Source organism: Leuciscus leuciscus (genome assembly GCF_965113295.1).
Source record: "Leuciscus leuciscus genome assembly, chromosome: 12".
NCBI lineage: Eukaryota > Metazoa > Chordata > Actinopteri > Cypriniformes > Leuciscidae > Leuciscus > Leuciscus leuciscus.
This window is the reverse complement of record NC_138736.1, coordinates 15,121,380-15,138,384: the sequence shown is the minus strand read 5'-3', so window position 1 is coordinate 15,138,384 and position 17,005 is coordinate 15,121,380. Positions and strand designations below refer to the sequence as shown.

Genomic DNA, 17,005 nt, shown 5'->3' with positions numbered 1-17,005 from the left:
GTCTCAATAGCAATGTAGCAATGCTACGATGATCCAGCCCTACTATTACTCATCCGTGTGAAATTTTAACTCCTTTGAGGAGTAATGACAGACTTTTTATTTTTATTATAAATTAACATCACTTTTTTCCCCCCCAAGTATATATTTTTTCTTCATAAAATGCATAGCTCTAGTCTTAGATGCTGAATGGTCATTACAGCGTTCCACCTGTGCCATAATTCATATTATATTAGGGTCCATGTCATGACTTTAATTTTATGCTCTATACATAAAAAATGCAATTCACACACCAAGGTTATTGTAGTAAACTAAAACCATTAAAAAACTGTGTAATTGAAATGAAATAAACATTATCTGAGACCAAATATAATTAAACAGAATTAAACTTATTTTCAACTAGTCAACTAGTTGTCAGGGCAACATCTCATTTTCTCTGATTTTCATTGAGTTTAACTTTATAGTTATCTCAATGAAAAACTATTATAGTATCTCAATGATCCTAAAATAGCACTGATTCACACATACATTTTTTTTTTTTTTTTTTTTTAAGCGAAGAGGTTTAAGGCCAAAAAGTACTTTTTTTAAATAAAAACTTTTACTAAAAACCATGTTCATATATAGCCTATAACGTTATTATTATAGCTATAGCATCTTGTATGTTTATATGAACAATTTTAACAATGTTTGACTTGTTTGATTGCTTCTCCAGGGTCCAGATACTTTACAAATGGTTGTCATACTTTGTAAGACCTACTCATGTTCATATGAAAAACTATTTCTCTGTGGATACATTATTGGGATTTTACTTCCAGAACTCAACTGTTGCGCTAATTTTTTTCTTTTTTTTTTCTTGGGAATAAATATCTGAGTTTATTCCATGTTTTCTCTTTCTTTTTTTCTCTTTAGGCCTATGCCAAGTTTGCTGGAGCTCCTCTCAAAGTTCACAAAATCACCAACCCATGGAGAAGTCCTACAGGTGAGTGGTCATCTGATACATCAAGCTGTTAAAGTTAGCTACTGCCATGGACTGAAGACTGAATGACAGCTTGTATGAGGAAACCTTAGAGTGACCCAAACTGAAAGAGGGTGTAATGAGCTGAGTTCAACAGGTCATAGGTCAATGTGTCAAGCCTCCACTGACTTCTAGAACCCTGTGTGGAGTGTGTTTGATATGAATACACGTGTTAAATTTAAATGTACAATTAAATTCTGCTGCAGGGGTTAACATGCGAGTTGTTTCCTCCTCCCAACAGGTACTCTGCCTGCTCTGAAGACTAGGGAAGAAGGAAGCATCTCCCAACCCAGCAAGATCATCATTCATCTCCGAAAACAGGTGAACGACCCCCTCTCAGCCCTCAGAGGCTAACAACCTTTGGGGGCAAGATGAACACTCTCTCTCTCTCTCTCTCTCTCTCTCTCTCTCTCTCTCTCTCTCTCTCTCTCTCTCTCTCTCTCTCTCACACACACTCACTCACTCACTCACTCACTCTCACACACACACACACACACACACACACACACACACACACACACACACACACACACACACACACACACACACACACACACACACACACACACACACACACACACACACACACACACACACACACACACACACACACACACACACACACACACACACACACTCTCTCTCTCAACAGGTGAGGATTAGACTCTAAAGCTTCTCAGCATCTAAATCAAGATCTGCATCCTCAGAAAACAGGTGAAGGATTTTCCTTAAACCAGGTTATGAGCAGATGCTAAGTAGATTGTGAAAGGGTGTTGAGTGATGTAAAGACAGCTGTTCTGAAGCTCTTTTAAAAGGATGTTGTTAATGATAGTAAAGATATTTAAAATATTAAAGATATTTAAACATAAATATTTCTATTTAAAAAATATTTTTGTTCTATTGAACTTTATGAAGAAAAAAGGAAGACATACAAAGTCAGTTTCCACAACAATATTTAGCAGCACAATTGTTTTCAATATTAATAATAAGACATGTTTCTTAAGCAGCAAATCAGCATATTTAATAAATTTTGAAGAATCATATGACACTACACTGGAATAATGGCGGCTTAAAATTCAGCTTTGCCATCACAAAAATGTTACAGTATATTCAAATAGGGAACTGTTATTTTAAATTGTAATGATATTTGTTTTTTCTGTATTTATATCAAATATATGAATCCTTGGTGAGCAGCAGAAAAACATTTTAATAATCTCAAATGATACTGCATAATTCATTACTGCTAGTTTATGTAGAGAAAAACCTAGAATAATAAGTCGATCCACTGACTATTTCATAATATAACACCAACCGATATTTTACACTATTGAATATCTGTATGCTAATAATAAATACAATTCAAAAGACTTTTACCTGACATACAAATGGAAATCCACCCAGAAATCTCAGTAAAATTATTATTGTACAATCCTAATGGAATATTTGCAGGATATTTTAAAAGAGTACGACAAGGGCGTAGGTTTGGCCTCAGCTTTGGTGGGGACATCCCCCTCCCCCTGGAATGAGTTTTCTATATGTAATTAAATAATGAACAAATGAATTAAATACACACGTATCATAGTATGCATTCAACACAACAAATCCATTATTATTATCTATTATTATTATCCATGATTACAGTATTCCATTAATACTAAAATTGTATCTACTATTCTATATCAAATTCTATTGATATATTCTATTCTTAAATATTAAATTCTTAGGCTACACTCACTCACTATCACATAAATAGAATGTAGAAACGAAAAATGTCTCAGATCCACTGTTTATGTTGACTGCAAGATTCTAAGTTAAGGTCAGCTAATTAACATTCAGTGACTTGCTAACGTAGCATTCTATCATGATAGCGTGACTTCTATGAGTCTATCAGTGCTGCACAGCCTAATCAATACTCTTAACCTTAGTTGAAAGATTGCTGCTGCTAGGTTTAACTGTAACAACATGGTAACACATTCTATCACCAATCAATACTATTTTCCACAGTAGAATCTGCATTTGAAAGCCTGGTCAGTCACTACTACTGCTAGTTTATTTGTGTGGCTAGTTATTTTGCCTACTTACACTCTGCTTTATGAAAAAGCTTCGTATGTCCCCTTTCTTCTTCTTGGGTGGCATAGCTGATCTATCTACAAAGTACAAAAAGTGGCAAAAAACGGAATATTAAAATGTTTTACTCTGGCCTTTGTATGTGGCAGAGAGACAGCCCTGGTAACTTACCGTCGGCGTCGTCGACGCGCGCACGCGCACACACACACACACACACACACACACACACACACACACAACCCGCTCGCTGCCAGTGCAAGCACAAAATTAGTCCCGGCCCGCGCGTGTAGCCTGTCAGATACACCGCCGCCAATCAAATTACGGCGTTTCTTGTACTGTCGTTGTTTTGGCCGTTGGAATCGATCCAAATAGCAGCGCAAAGATCCAAATAGCAGTTCAAATGAGCTTGCTAAATATTGGTGGGGACAAATTTGTCATCTCAAAATATTGATTGGGACTAGTACCTAGCGTCCCCCCCTAAACCTACGCCCATGGAGTACGACAGTATTCTTGACTTTGTTGGTCATATTGGTTGTTGTAGCTGTCATGAGACTGAGAGCGGTTTCCCAATAACAACTTCCGGTTTGTGTTTTAAAGGCGGTGGGTATGGCATGAGCGTTTATGGCTTGTTAGTGGTGAACTAAGAGCATACACAGCATGTCCGAGTTACTCCCATGAAAGAACTCTGGAAATTGACAAATTTCTTGCTTAACCTTTCCTTATTATATCCATTAATCATTGAGAGAGTTATTTTTGGCAATGTGGTAGACATTCAGAGATGTCTAAACACATCATGGTCAGTTACATTCACTGCTAACATTCACATTAACAACTGCTGGCATACTGCAGCTGCTGCTTTGATGGTTAGTCACTGCTTATTTCACCCTTACAGTAGATGAAGAACGCGATGCAATCCAAATGTGATGAGTGCTTTTGAAAGTTGCAGTTAAATAATTATCTGTCTCTTGTTTCAGAAGTACAATGCAGACTATGACCTTTCAGCAAAGGAGGGTGCCGATACGCTTGCCTTTGTCTCTCTACTGGAGGAGAAACTGCTACCTGCACTGGTGAGAAGTGAGAAGCAAAAGACAAGGGCGTTTTCACACCTGTTAGTGAACCTGGCGCGTTTTCTCCCTTAGTTTAGTTCGTTTAGGCATATATGAACATTGCCACATCCGCACTAAAGAAATCGGTCTGAGATGGGCTGCGTTTATCAAAAGTGTCGTGAGCTGAGTTGATCGTAGAGAGCAATGGTTCTACTATCAACTTTGGCCTATGATGTGGTTAGCTTGTGGAAAGAAAGCAAACGGACCAACGAACCAGGCTGTATCACAAATTATTTACGAGTAATTACGTAAGTTGCATAAAAAGCAGCAGTGAAAAGCCTAATTTAAATTTGGTCGGATGAACAACTGTCCAAAACGCGCGGAAACACAGAAGTTTACAAGGTGTTTAGCGAGCGTCTCAAAGAGATGTGCTTTAATCGCTCTGTGGAACAGTGTCGTGCGTAGGCTAAAAAAAACTTTGTCAACAATACATACATAAAAGTTTGAGATTCACTTCGCAAGATTGAGAGTCCAGGAGATGAAATGGATAAGTTTGTCAGGTGCAACCTGACCAATGAGAGGACAGTTTACTCGCACCTGACTTGTATAAACAAATTTCGGTCTTAGAAATGCTGCCTTGAGATAGCAAACCAAACCAAGAAGAAATTGCAACATTGTAACTATTTGAACTCCTGTTTCGGAACTAAGCAAATGATCTACAGGTCTGAAAACTCCCTAAAACGGATACCTCTGTCTGGAAAAAACATATTCAAAGCCCTTATATTGTATCCAATATTTTCTGTTCATTACAAAGCTATTTCTCTTTGTACAGTCATTTTTACTCTCTGCATGATGACACCATTCAAATGCTGATGTTTGATCTTTCACTGTTCCCCTGCGGACATCCGTCATGTTTACTGATGTGAAACACATCCTGTTTTCCCCTTTAAAACTGTAAAACGGAGACATTAACAGTCTTAGTGGAACTTAATTGGAGTTCTGAGAAACTTCATATGTCTCTGAACCATTCTGTCTGGGTAGGTCTACACACTGTGGATAGATTCGAAAAACTATGTGGATGTTACACGGGGCTGGTATGCAGAAAACATCCCCTTCCCTCTCAACTTCCTGCTACCCAACCGCATGCACAGCCAGCAGCTGGAGAAGTTGAGACTCGTGAGGGGAGACGCAGTCCTGGAGCCCGGTGAACAGCTGGAGAAAGAGGTGAGATGCGAGGAACAAACGCTGAAGATTTTAGTTCTGTTACAATGTTCTCCTTCAATGATTTAAAATTTAAAGGAAATGCTTATAAGAAATATGTGACATTATAAAACATACAATCTACGCTACTGTTCTAAAGTTTGGGATCAAGTAAGTTAAACCACTGGAGTCATATGGATTACTTTAATTATGTCTTTACTACCTTTCTGGGGCTTGAAATGAGTAGTCTCGTAGGTCATAAATGGAGGGACAGAAAGCTCTCCGAGCTTTCCGAAAGCAATTTAAGCGCTGTTTTAGGTGACTGTAACCGGTTAGACAACCTTTCTAAAAAGCTTTCACTATTTAAGTGTAGTTTACCGCTAATCGATACAATAAAGGTGTAAAATGTCATCCAAATTCATGTCATTAAGGCCTGGTTTCACAGACAGGGCTTAGATCAAGCCAGGATTAGGCCTTCGTTTAATTAGGACATTTAAGTGGCTTTTATAAACATTACTGGTGTCTATCTCGAGATAAAACAATGGCACTGACAAATTTTAAGATATGACGGTGCAAGTTGCTTTAAGTTAAAACAGCTCAAACATGCATTTTAGTCTGAGACTATGCTTAAGCCTTGTTTGTGAAACCAGGGGGAAGAAGTTCTTTTAGCTTATCTCAATATAAGCTGCTACATTCAAACCATGAGAATTTCTATATGTGGGCTTTGTTTTTGACAGTCTCTTGGTGGTCTACATTTGTTTCAAAGACACTCCTGAGTCCTGGACCATTCTGCAGGATCTCCGTCATATGTTTACACAACATAGAAAGAATTGGGTCAGATGACTCATTGCCATGGCAACATGTCTTCATGTTATCACTGCTTTGTTGGGTTTAGAGGAAGGCTTTGTGATTAATTTTGAGTTATGAGCAAAGACAGATGTACATGTCCTTTTTTACAAAAACATTGGCAGCAGTTTTGATTGATCAACTTAATCTTTGTGTTTGTGTTTCTGCTCTGTAGCTTTATCGCGATGCATTTGAATGTATGACCCTCCTATCGCAGAGACTGGGCTCACAAAAATTCTTCTTTGGAGACTCGTAAGCAACACTAATTGTGTGTAATTGCATAATTTGTGTATGTATGTGTTTGTGTGAGAACGTGCGTATGTGACCATGATGTTTCATGTGCTTCCAGTCCCTCGTCGCTGGATGCGTATGTGTTTGCACACCTGGCTCCTCTGTTGAAGATCAAACTGCCTAATGGAAAGCTTCAGCAGCACCTCAACTCTCTGAACAACCTGCAGCAATACTGCTCCAACATCCTAGAACTCTACTTCCCCTCTGATGCACGAGGTGGATATTGCTGTATTATATTTTGTTAAAGATTTTGGTCTTGGTAGTAGTAAGTAGTATCATTATTTTTATTAGTAGTTAATAAATATTATGAAGCTAATACAAATAATAATACCAAAAATAGTAAATTATTATTTAATTTAATGTTTAAATTAAATGATTAATAATGCATTATTAATAATATTAGTAGTAGTAGTGGTAGGAGGACTAGTAGTAGGCATAATACAAATATTATGTATATTATATTAATGTAATAAGTAACAACAACAATAATAATAATTAATAATTTAATGTAAAAGGTTAAGTTAATAATAATACAAATGATTATTATTAATAATAATCATATGAATATTAAATTAAGGAAAGTTTTTTTATTATTATTATTATTATTATTAATTATATAATATTTACACAATTATTAATACATTTTATTTTTATTAATTTAAATTAACCTTATAAATTAAATTATCATTTAATTTTAGTAGTATTTTACTACTACTAGTAAAATGTATAATTTTTTTTCATTTTTATCAGTAGTAGTAGTAGTAGTAGTAGTAGTAGGCCTAATATTAACATTATGTATGTTATATTAATTTAATAAGTATTATTAATAACAACAATACTACTACTACTACTTCTACTACTACTACTACTACTACTACTGATGATAATAATGATGATAATATAATTAATAATACAAATTATCATTATTATTAATTATCATATGAATATTATATGAATAATATTACGAAAAACCTTTCCTTAATTGAATAAGTATTATTATTCATAATCATAATAATCATAATAATAATAATAAGGATGATGATATTAAAACTTAATCATTTCTTTTTAAAAAGGTTAATTTAAATTAATTTAAAAAAAATCGTATTATTATTAGTAGTAGTAGTAGTAGTATGAATATTATATAAATAATAATGCCAAAAAAGATCATTTAATGTAATGCTTTATTATTATTACTAATCAATGAATATTTTAACTTATTTTAATAAGGTTCTAAAAACATTGACGTAAACTAAATGAAGTAAAATTAGATCTGAGCCTCCTTTTATGACCGCTGATAGTGTAAATGCAGAGAACTGGGTTCTTTTTATTTCTGGTCACTTTTTGGTCCATTTAAATGGATCTGAGTTTGGTTTAGTTAAAGAGGACTCAAATAACCCTTGACATTTTTTCTGAAACTAACTTAATTAAACTTTACCTCCCCCCCCCCTTTCAGAGGCACCAGGTCACAAGATTCATGTTCAACCTCAAAGCGGCGACTTCGACAATGAGCCCCACAAGCGCCGTAACCAGATTCTTTCTGTTTTGTTCGCTGTGGGAGCCATGCTGGGTTACGCCATCTTCACTGGGATTGTTAAGATCAAGCGTGAGCGGCCACAGCTGAACAACTCTAGCCATGATGACGAGGATGAAGAAGACGAGGACTAAATGCAAAAGGAAAAGTGGGATGGGTGCCACTAGGGACAAGTAGCGCACATTCTAGCTCACCAGCCATCGAGAGCAGAGCTGCACATACTATTACCTCAGTTCTTTTTACATCATGCAAGAGTGCGCTCTGCCAGAATCGCTCACTTGATGTAGCCTCAAGCGAGCCCTATATTGGTGCTTTTCCTTTTATTTTAATTATTGTTAATATAATTGTTATACTTGTGATTCTTCAGTGGTCTGTCATTTTGTCAGGTCTCATACAGGCAGGAATTTTAACTTGTTTTTTAGGTCATTAAAATATATCTCACAGTTTTATCTCCTGGTCTGCATTCACGTAAACATGCCACTTCAAAAAACTCTCAACCTGGGAAATATTAAGCACGTTTAGATGTATGATCTTAACCCGATTATATGTTAAGTCGACAATGCATGTGGTCATGTAAAGTCTTTTACCCTTTTTCCTTTATCGGAGTAAGGTTATAAACGGCTTTAGCATAAACCGATCGAGACAGCTAGATTTTTACCCCATATCCTGATTTCGCCTGGCATGTAAACACATTAACCTGGTTCTGTCGGCCTATTGAAGTGCATACATGTGATATGTAACTGGAAAGTGTTCTTACTGCGGATTTAAGCACATCCAGACAGAGCGAGCGTTTCATGATGGGGGAGGAGGAAATGCATCGCTAAACTAGACTCTTTCTTTTTCCAAGAAATTATAAAAATGTGTTCTCATCCCATGCAGCAGAAGTAGAAATGTTACTGTCAAAATACTGCTTCTTTATTAAGCATTCATTCTCACATAACAAATGGAATACTCAGGGCCCTATTTTAACGATCTAAGTGCATGGTCTAAAGTGCCTGAGCACTTAGCAAGTAGTAACTAATGATAGCAAGTGCACTTAGGGCGTGTCTGAATCCACTTTTTCCTAGTTTTTAATGAAAATGGTGGGCGCGCATGGTGTAAAAGGGTTGTCCCTAACGTGCAATATACCAATCAGGGTCTCATCTCTCATTCCCTTTAAAAGCCATTTGCGCTCGCACCATGGTGGATTCCTATTTACATGGTGGAATTTGCAAGCGGAAAAACTGAACGTTTCTCACGCGAGGAAACAGATCTGCTCATGCGTGAACTTAAAGCGCGCGAACTGACCATCTACGGGACAAAGTGTACGTGCGTTGTGCACCCGCCTATAGGCGCATATTACTAATGCGTTCTTTAAAAAAAATTTAAAAAATTGCGCTATTGATTTTAGACCAGGTTTCATTTGGTCAATGGCGCAGTCTATTTCAGTTGCTTCAAAATAGCAACGCGCCAACAATGCGCCTAAACACACCTCGTTTTCAGACCAGCACGCCCATGGGCGCACAAATGGGCGCAAATGCATTTGCTATTTAAACAACGTGGCTCAGGACGTGAAAATGATAACTGCGTTGGGCTGAAACTAGCAAAAAACACTTGCGTCTTGCCTGGCGCTGCATTGCGTCTGGTGTATGATAGGGCCCTCAGAGTCAGATACACTAATGATTAGGTTTACCGGGGAATAACCTGATTTTTGAATAAAATCTTGTAAACGTGGTTCACTTGCATTACAGGGTTATTGGTTTGCATATGTTAACCAGGTCAACGGGTTAATTCAATAAACTGATTTTTGGGAGTTATCGGCGTATTGGTGAGTTTTAAACACATTAATATGAGCAAATCGGTCTATGCTCCGTTAACTGTACAACGTAGCAATCCGTATGCTCGTATAATGTACATCATACATCATCGTGGAAACCGACTGTTACCAGCTCTGAAATTAGAGATGCAGAAGAAAGGTTGTTAACATTAACAGCTGCATTGTAATGCTTCCATCACTTTTTACACTCTAAATATTACATTTATATGGTGCAGTGACCTAATATGCTGTCCTGCAGACTAAACATACTGTCAAACTATTAACATTTCCAACACATTGCAGAGTAAGCTTGTCAGAGACTTCTTATCTTAAACCAACCATCTTGGAGCTCTTTGACCACTCAAGATGCTAAGCTTTATAAATCAGCCAGATTTTAGAGCTCCCCAGAGAACTGCTGACGAGAACTTTATTATTACATGCCAAACACTGCAGTTAAGTTGGAGTCTGTGGCCATTATACAGCTGGGCTTCTCCATCCCAATCTCTCACCGGAAACCCAAAGCACAGTGGGCTCATCCGTTTTGTTGCTCTGAGGCCAGACCTACGCTGTACCTCACAGGGTTAAACCTTCTCAAAGTTCCTACAAAAGTATTTTACTGTCAGTAACTTGTGCAACTGTGTAATCATGAAAGGATTCCACATTTAATGACACAATGTTTTGTTTAAAACAAATACAGGCTGCTATGCATTTTCTGTATAATGCTGGTCCATAAATAATAATAAAAAAAATCGACATAAGTGTACTTTGAAGCAGCGTTTAATGGTTATAACAACAGTAGACAGGTTTAAGGGCTTTTTTTTCCCTTTTTAAAAAAAAAAATTCTTTCAGCATTAAGTATTAGGTCATCATCGGTCGAGATTAACATAGAATGTAGATGGTTGTTTACACAGCTTGCATGCGTTTAACTTTATCATTTGTTTTATGATCTTCAGACATATCTTGATCAAAATTCTTTCAGTAGTCTTGTTCCAATTATGCTGCTGTTTAGCATCAAGTTAAAGATTTAGTTGAACATTTCTGCCTCCTACTTCCCATGGGATTCGAGGTGTTTGGGTTTTAAATGTAATTTGAGAGTGTTTCAAATCCCAGTTTGGTTAAACCAATCAATTGCAAAGAGTGCCATAGGGTTTGCGTTTGAAACTATTTTTGACACGATCATAAAGTTATAATCCATAGAATCTCAGAGGCTGTTTACACTAGGCTACACTATTTTCAACTAAAGAAAAAGAAAACTTTTGATATTTTTTAGCGTTTATTTACACAACAACAGCGTTTTTGGGGTCCTGAAAGCGCAAACATTTGAAAACAGGTTTCAAAGTGCAAGTTTTTGAAAACGTTATCGTTTGCATTGAGCCCTTATATCTACATATTTGTGTGTTAAAAAACAAAACAGTTATAATACAAAATCAACGTGTAACCAAAGTTGTTGTGCGTGTGTGTGTTTTTTCTTCTTCTTTTTTTTTTTTTTGGGTAAAAGCGCCAAACAAACGCTCGCCGAAGTAGCCATAGCAACAGTGAACTACTGTAAGTTAGCGCTTTCCGCTAGTTTCCGGCTGCCAGTTCCAGAGCCAGACACTTGTGGCAAAAACATTAAAAAAGCACTTATGTCATTTATCATAACTTAACAAGTTTTTTTTTTCTTTTCTGCTTCTCTTAATTAAGACAAGCGAAAACAGTGAGCTTCGAATTCCGCCCTCAAAATTATCAAACCGTTGTCGTAGCTTTAATTTGCACTCTGTCGTCTATGCTTTATGTAGTAGGCTATTGAACCCAAACTCAAATATCTATTTTTAGTTCACCGAAACAAAAACTTTCATAGATTTTCATTTGCACGATGAAATGGGATGAAATGCAATAGTCTGAGACGAGCTCAGTGCGGTAAGCTGAAGTCGCAGCGGGAGAGACCCGCAATAAATACTTGTAAGTTGATTGACAAGGCTCGTTATCTCTCCCCCTGCCGTCCTACAGCTCAACTTCTGTTTCTCATTTCGGATAGAAAGTGTTGAGCGCCGCAGAGTCTCAGAGGACCCGCAGAGTCAGACTCACCCGGCACCCGCTCAGACACTTTGAACCCCGGGCCGTTCAGGTCACAGCGACTCTCCGGTCAGCGGGTTTATGTGATGTTATGAAGATCTTGTGCGCTTTGAGCTGTTCGTGTCTTTGGGAAACAGGACTTTAAACTGGAATATATTCGAATCGTTTTATCAACCAATATTTGCTGGACTTTGTTTAAGAGGATGGAGTTGAGGAAAATTGTATCAAACCTGCTTGTCCTGTATGTTGCGTTTGGCCACTTCTCCGAATCATCGGAAATTAAAGGTGGGTTTTTTATACATCTTAAAATGTAATAGAATTATAGAAACACTAATTTGTGTGGGGGATTTCTTCCATTGGACTTAGATCCTGATTATTTCCCCCCCACTGTGTTCAATGTGAAAATAACAAGTGATGGTGCACGTTCAGTGCTATAAAACTTTCACATTCATGAAGGGTTCAGCGGGTTGCACTGTTAAACCGTTAATTCCTCATTTAAAACTGTTCTTTATTGGCTCACTTAATGCTTCCCCCTAGTGACCCAGTCCTATAGTGGTCAGACAATGTCCCCAGACAATGAGGTAATATCATGCAAATAAGTGGAAGCTGTTAACGTTACCCAGTACAAACTCTGACTGTAGAAATAAATTACATTTCTATTGAGGGGCAACCTTTTGCCCCTTATAATTGATTTTCATGGGCCTTCTTTGTCTTTGTGGCATATTGTTTAAAAGCTCTAGTTTATTTATGCAATGTTCTGCATTAGCATATTCTGCTTTGAATAAAAGTGTTTGCTAAATGCATTTATTTTAAATGGAAAATGTAATTATTAACAAAATCAACTCAGTTGAACAACCAATAATTGGTTTTCACAGGATTGTTCATTTACATGTATTAATTTCTAGCATTTAACGATTTATTTGTAATAAACACTTTAAGTAAAAAAAGTGTTGTTTATATGTTGAATTATGTTTTTTAATCCATGAGTGCAGAGTGTGGTCATATTGTGACCGTTGCAGTGTGAACAGCTGAAAGTCTGTACATTTTGACAATGAACCTGATTTGCAATGGGAGTTGAACAATTTCGATTGCAAATATATATATTTTCCAAACTCTTCAGTGTTGTCTGTACAGCCTATGGAGACAGCCTAAATGTTTTGGTGCACCTGCACCCATAATGACTGACCAAAAGCATTTGGCTGGTCATTTTACATATTGGTCAGACACCACTTACTTGGCCAATTATAGGCCTACTCAATCTCATACAAGTGCTTACTTGTGTGCACAGGTTTTCATTCAATATTTACACCTGACTGTAAGCGTGTAATGGGCGCTACTCTGCAGTGGTACGACCCGTACCAGTCTAAAATAGTCTGAATATAAACACTTATTATAGAAGTACAGTAGTGATTCAGGATAAGAGAAAAACATGGTTTGGAAAATGGATTCTTGATGGATTAAAAGGTATTTAAAAGGTGTCTGTTTTCATGACAGATTTATTCAAACTTATTTTACATTTTCAACTTACTTTAGTCTGTATTGTTGCTGTCTGAACATGAAAAAGGACTGCAAAGTTACAAAGTCCACTCCAAAGGGAGTTATTCTCTGTATCAGTAAGCACTGTTTCTGAACACCCTGAAATGCCTCGATTATAGTCTTGAGTTTTCTTCTGGGAATATCCACGTCACAATATTCCTCATTTAAATAATTCCTAGGCATACGAAAAAAAAAAAAAAATGGGACAAGGCCTGATTGATTTGCGTTAGTAGTGTGGCCCTGTCCCAAATGGCTCACTTCATGTGCACTTGCGGTCTTTTGAACTTACGATTTCTGCAGTGTGCACGTTTCCGTTAAGTTCACAAGACCAAAGACTATCGATATAGGAAAACGGTTCACTTCTATTACTTATGACTTGGTGAAACTGCAACGTGCAATATGGTGTAATGCATCCCACCTTCTAAGTAAAAGAGCCAATCGCTGATTGGTAAAGTCATTGCGTCACTGCAGCTGCCATAGAAGCTCCAGCTCCCATAGAAACCTGAGACTGCACATGCACATTGGCTGGTCTAGCCTGAAAAAATTGCTTTTTTTAAACACTATTTGAGTAATAAGAAACAACATTTATGGGAAAGTTCATGATTTGAGATTTCAGGATTCCCCCTCTCAAATAGATAGGACTTGGTCTTGGATGCCTCGCTGCCATGAGGTGTTTTAAATATGGCTGCCGAGTGAACAGACTTTCCTTGAAAGGGACTTTGACAAGACCATAGGGTGTCCCATTTGTCATTTTAGGTTTCAGAAGGGGCTCTTTTTGGTCGTTATGCGCCTTCGATGTGCACTTTTACCGAGCCCACAAGCCTGCAAGCTCCGCAGAAGACTTCTACCTGTCAGTCAAAGCAGCATTACGTCACGAAAGTGTGGACTCGGAGGAAGATCGCGAGGGCTTATGCTGCGTTCACACCAAACGCGAATCTGCGTCAAAATTCGCGCCTGCCGCGTCTAGTTATACGCGTGACCACTTTGTGTGCATTCGCGCGTCAAGAGCGAAATAAGTTTGAAGCGAAATTTACGCGCGTCACGCGCGTCAGAGGCGAAAGTTTCGAACCCCGTTGGCGGCCATCTTTTTACAAGATGTCTGTTATTGATCGGTCATTTATCGAGAGAGTCGCCGCTCTGTATTTGCTCTGGAGAGCAGAACAGCGGCGTAGGGATCATCGTCGCTGTACTCGGGTCCACCAGACCCTCCGGAGGGTTTCAGGAGTTTCACAATTTGCTCCAGGAGCTAGGTTTGGTGGACCTAACGGTGAGGACGCTGACGAGGACCGCGTAGGCCGTAAGGCCTCGGCCTCGAGTGGTCGCTGCCTGACGAGCCCGCGCTCTACAGCCCGGCGCGAGGTTCACCCTCGCCCGCACCCACCTAATCTGTCATTTATTTTTGTTTTGATAATAAATGGAGTCAGCCTCCAAAGGTGAAACCTGTCCTGTGATTTTTGTCTTTACATTAGAATAATAATGTTTCATTATAATCTAGAATAGATATGGAATAAATAGCATTCAATACAAAATGAGTATCTCTCATATATTGAAATCGAGTTTTTATGTGAAAGATTTGCTTTGTTGTGCATTTTAGTCATATTACAAAATAATTTATTGAGGCCAAACATAAAATAACATTGTAAACTGTCACTTCACCACGTGACAGCAGCAAGCAGGCTTCTGATTGGTTAACGCGGCGCGAATTGACGCAGAAGTTCAGATTTTTCAACTCGGGCGGCAGACGCGAATTCGCGTCAAACGCGTGAATGCACAAATAGCACTAATAAATTTCGCGCGTAACCAAACGCTCAATTCGCGCGAATGAGGCGAATTCGCGTCTACCGCGCCGCGCTAAACGCCTCATTCGCGCCGCAAGACCTCCAGACGCGCGTAAACGCGTCTTACCATTGACTTAACATTGAAATCACTCGCGCCAGACGCATATTCGCGTTTGGTGTGAACGCACCATTAGGGTTCCATTTGGAACAGGGCCCTATGTTGAAAAAAAGATGGACAGCGCATCTCCGCTTCCTTCCACTGTATAGGGAAATGAAGCCAAAATATCCCAGAAACGGTTGTTGCCGATTACGTCATTTGGAGCTTGAGTCTTTGCAGTAGTGATCCTGAGGTGGAGTTGTGTATCAAGGTCCTGCCCATACTCCCGCAGACACTGCTGTCAATCATGACGTTACACCCCATTATCAAATAACTAACTGAATCCAAACTTATTGCTAAAACGAACACCTTAACATACGTCTGTGTGATGAGAACTACCTAAAATGACAGAAACCATTTAAAAAAATTAAATAATGGACGTGTAATTGGATTTTTTAGTTTGACTCTTGTCCCATTCAATTACATGGAGAGGCTAGGGTTTATGACCTTAGACTGCTTCCAGCCACCAGGGGGCGATCGAAATGCTTTGGCTTCACTTTTCAGGTAGTGTGCGGTACACTTGGGTGTAGAAAGTTGCGGTTTTGGTAAGGGGCGTGACATTTCCAAACTCGCTATGACCAATCACAACACACTGGTCCATCTGACCAATAAGAGCCCTTTGTCCTTTTCGGAAGGAGGGGCTTCATAGAGGCAAAAACTAAACAGAGTGTTACTGATGGACTGGGCAGAGAGTGTGCTGCAACAATGTCAAAATATGTAACAAATAATTTGTCTTTTGAACATTCAAGCATTAAAACCTATTCTTGTAGACCCCAAAAACAAAATCAAGACTGAAAAGGGGCCTAAAATGTCCTCTTTAAATAATGAATATAACAGGTTAAATAAAAATATAATGAATATGTATTCAACAAAATGATCTGTGCATAATACCTGCCTGAAGCAAACAAATCTCTTAAAATCTGTTCTGTCTCTCTCTCAGTGATAAATATTTTGGAGCTCCGTGATCCACGTCAGACAGCTGCAGCTATAGAGAATCTGTCTGGATCTCTGCAGACAGTGGGAGATCTGTACATCACCTCCACCTTCATGCTGCCACCCAAACTCGGCGGCGTTTTATTCGGCCTCTATGATAAGGAGGACAACAAGAAGTACCTGGAGATTGCTGCCGTAGGCAAGATCAACAAAAGTAAGTGCTTTTTCCAAATACCTTTGCAAACATTCCCCCAAATGTCATTTGTGTTTCAAAAGGTTCTCAATAGTTTAAATAAGTCTTTGTTTATGATTCCTGTCATTGGAAAGATCAATTCTCCTTTCCCTCCTCAGTACTCGTGCGATACTTGCGCTCTGATGGAAAAGCTCATGCTGTCAATTTACAAAATCCTGTCCTCGCTGAGGGACGCACCCAATCACTTATTCTCAGAATGGGTGGACTTAGACGGAGTCACATAAACTTAGAGCTTTATGTAAACTGCCGATTGGTCGACTCTGCTCAGGGCCTCCCTTCCTTTGTCGGGCTTCCATCAGAGGCAGAATCTGTGGATGTTCGCACCGGACAGAAGTCTTATGCCAGGATACAGGTGATTCATTTAGGTCAACAATTAATTCACATTTTTTGTCATGTTTTGCAGTCTGTGTGAATCAAAGTAACTGTTTAGAAAACTTGAAGGTAAAAATTTTTATTTAGTCATTTACTCAAATGCATGTTGTACCAAACCCATAAGACTTTTTTC

General features: G+C 38.3%; 1 protein-coding gene and 1 long non-coding RNA gene across 4 annotated transcripts in view; one reads left to right on the top strand and one right to left on the bottom strand.

Moving 5' to 3' along the window:
* thbs3b (thrombospondin 3b) overlaps positions 1-17,005 on the top strand; it is a 36,166-nt gene that overhangs the window by 5,096 nt on the left and 14,065 nt on the right. Inside the window, exons 2-9 of one of the 3 annotated variants that reach the window (XM_082186368.1) lie at positions 907-976; positions 1,254-1,333; positions 4,054-4,146; positions 5,167-5,349; positions 6,347-6,423; positions 6,521-6,678; positions 16,255-16,461; positions 16,599-16,852. In XM_082186368.1, the coding sequence (XP_082042494.1) occupies positions 907-976; positions 1,254-1,333; positions 4,054-4,146; positions 5,167-5,349; positions 6,347-6,423; positions 6,521-6,678; positions 16,255-16,461; positions 16,599-16,852 (1,122 nt within the window). Of the gene's footprint in view, positions 1-906; positions 977-1,253; positions 1,334-4,053; positions 4,147-5,166; positions 5,350-6,346; positions 6,424-6,520; positions 6,679-11,579; positions 12,129-16,254; positions 16,462-16,598; positions 16,853-17,005 lie in introns of those variants that run through there. The other 2 variants (XM_082186367.1, XM_082186366.1) reach the window with 2 other exon arrangements.
* On the bottom strand, positions 1,404-3,570 carry LOC309511293. Its single transcript, XR_014210572.1, has 2 exons — positions 3,095-3,570; positions 1,404-2,543 (listed from the first exon to the last, which is right to left on the bottom strand). It is a non-coding gene; the product is annotated as an uncharacterized lncRNA (long non-coding RNA).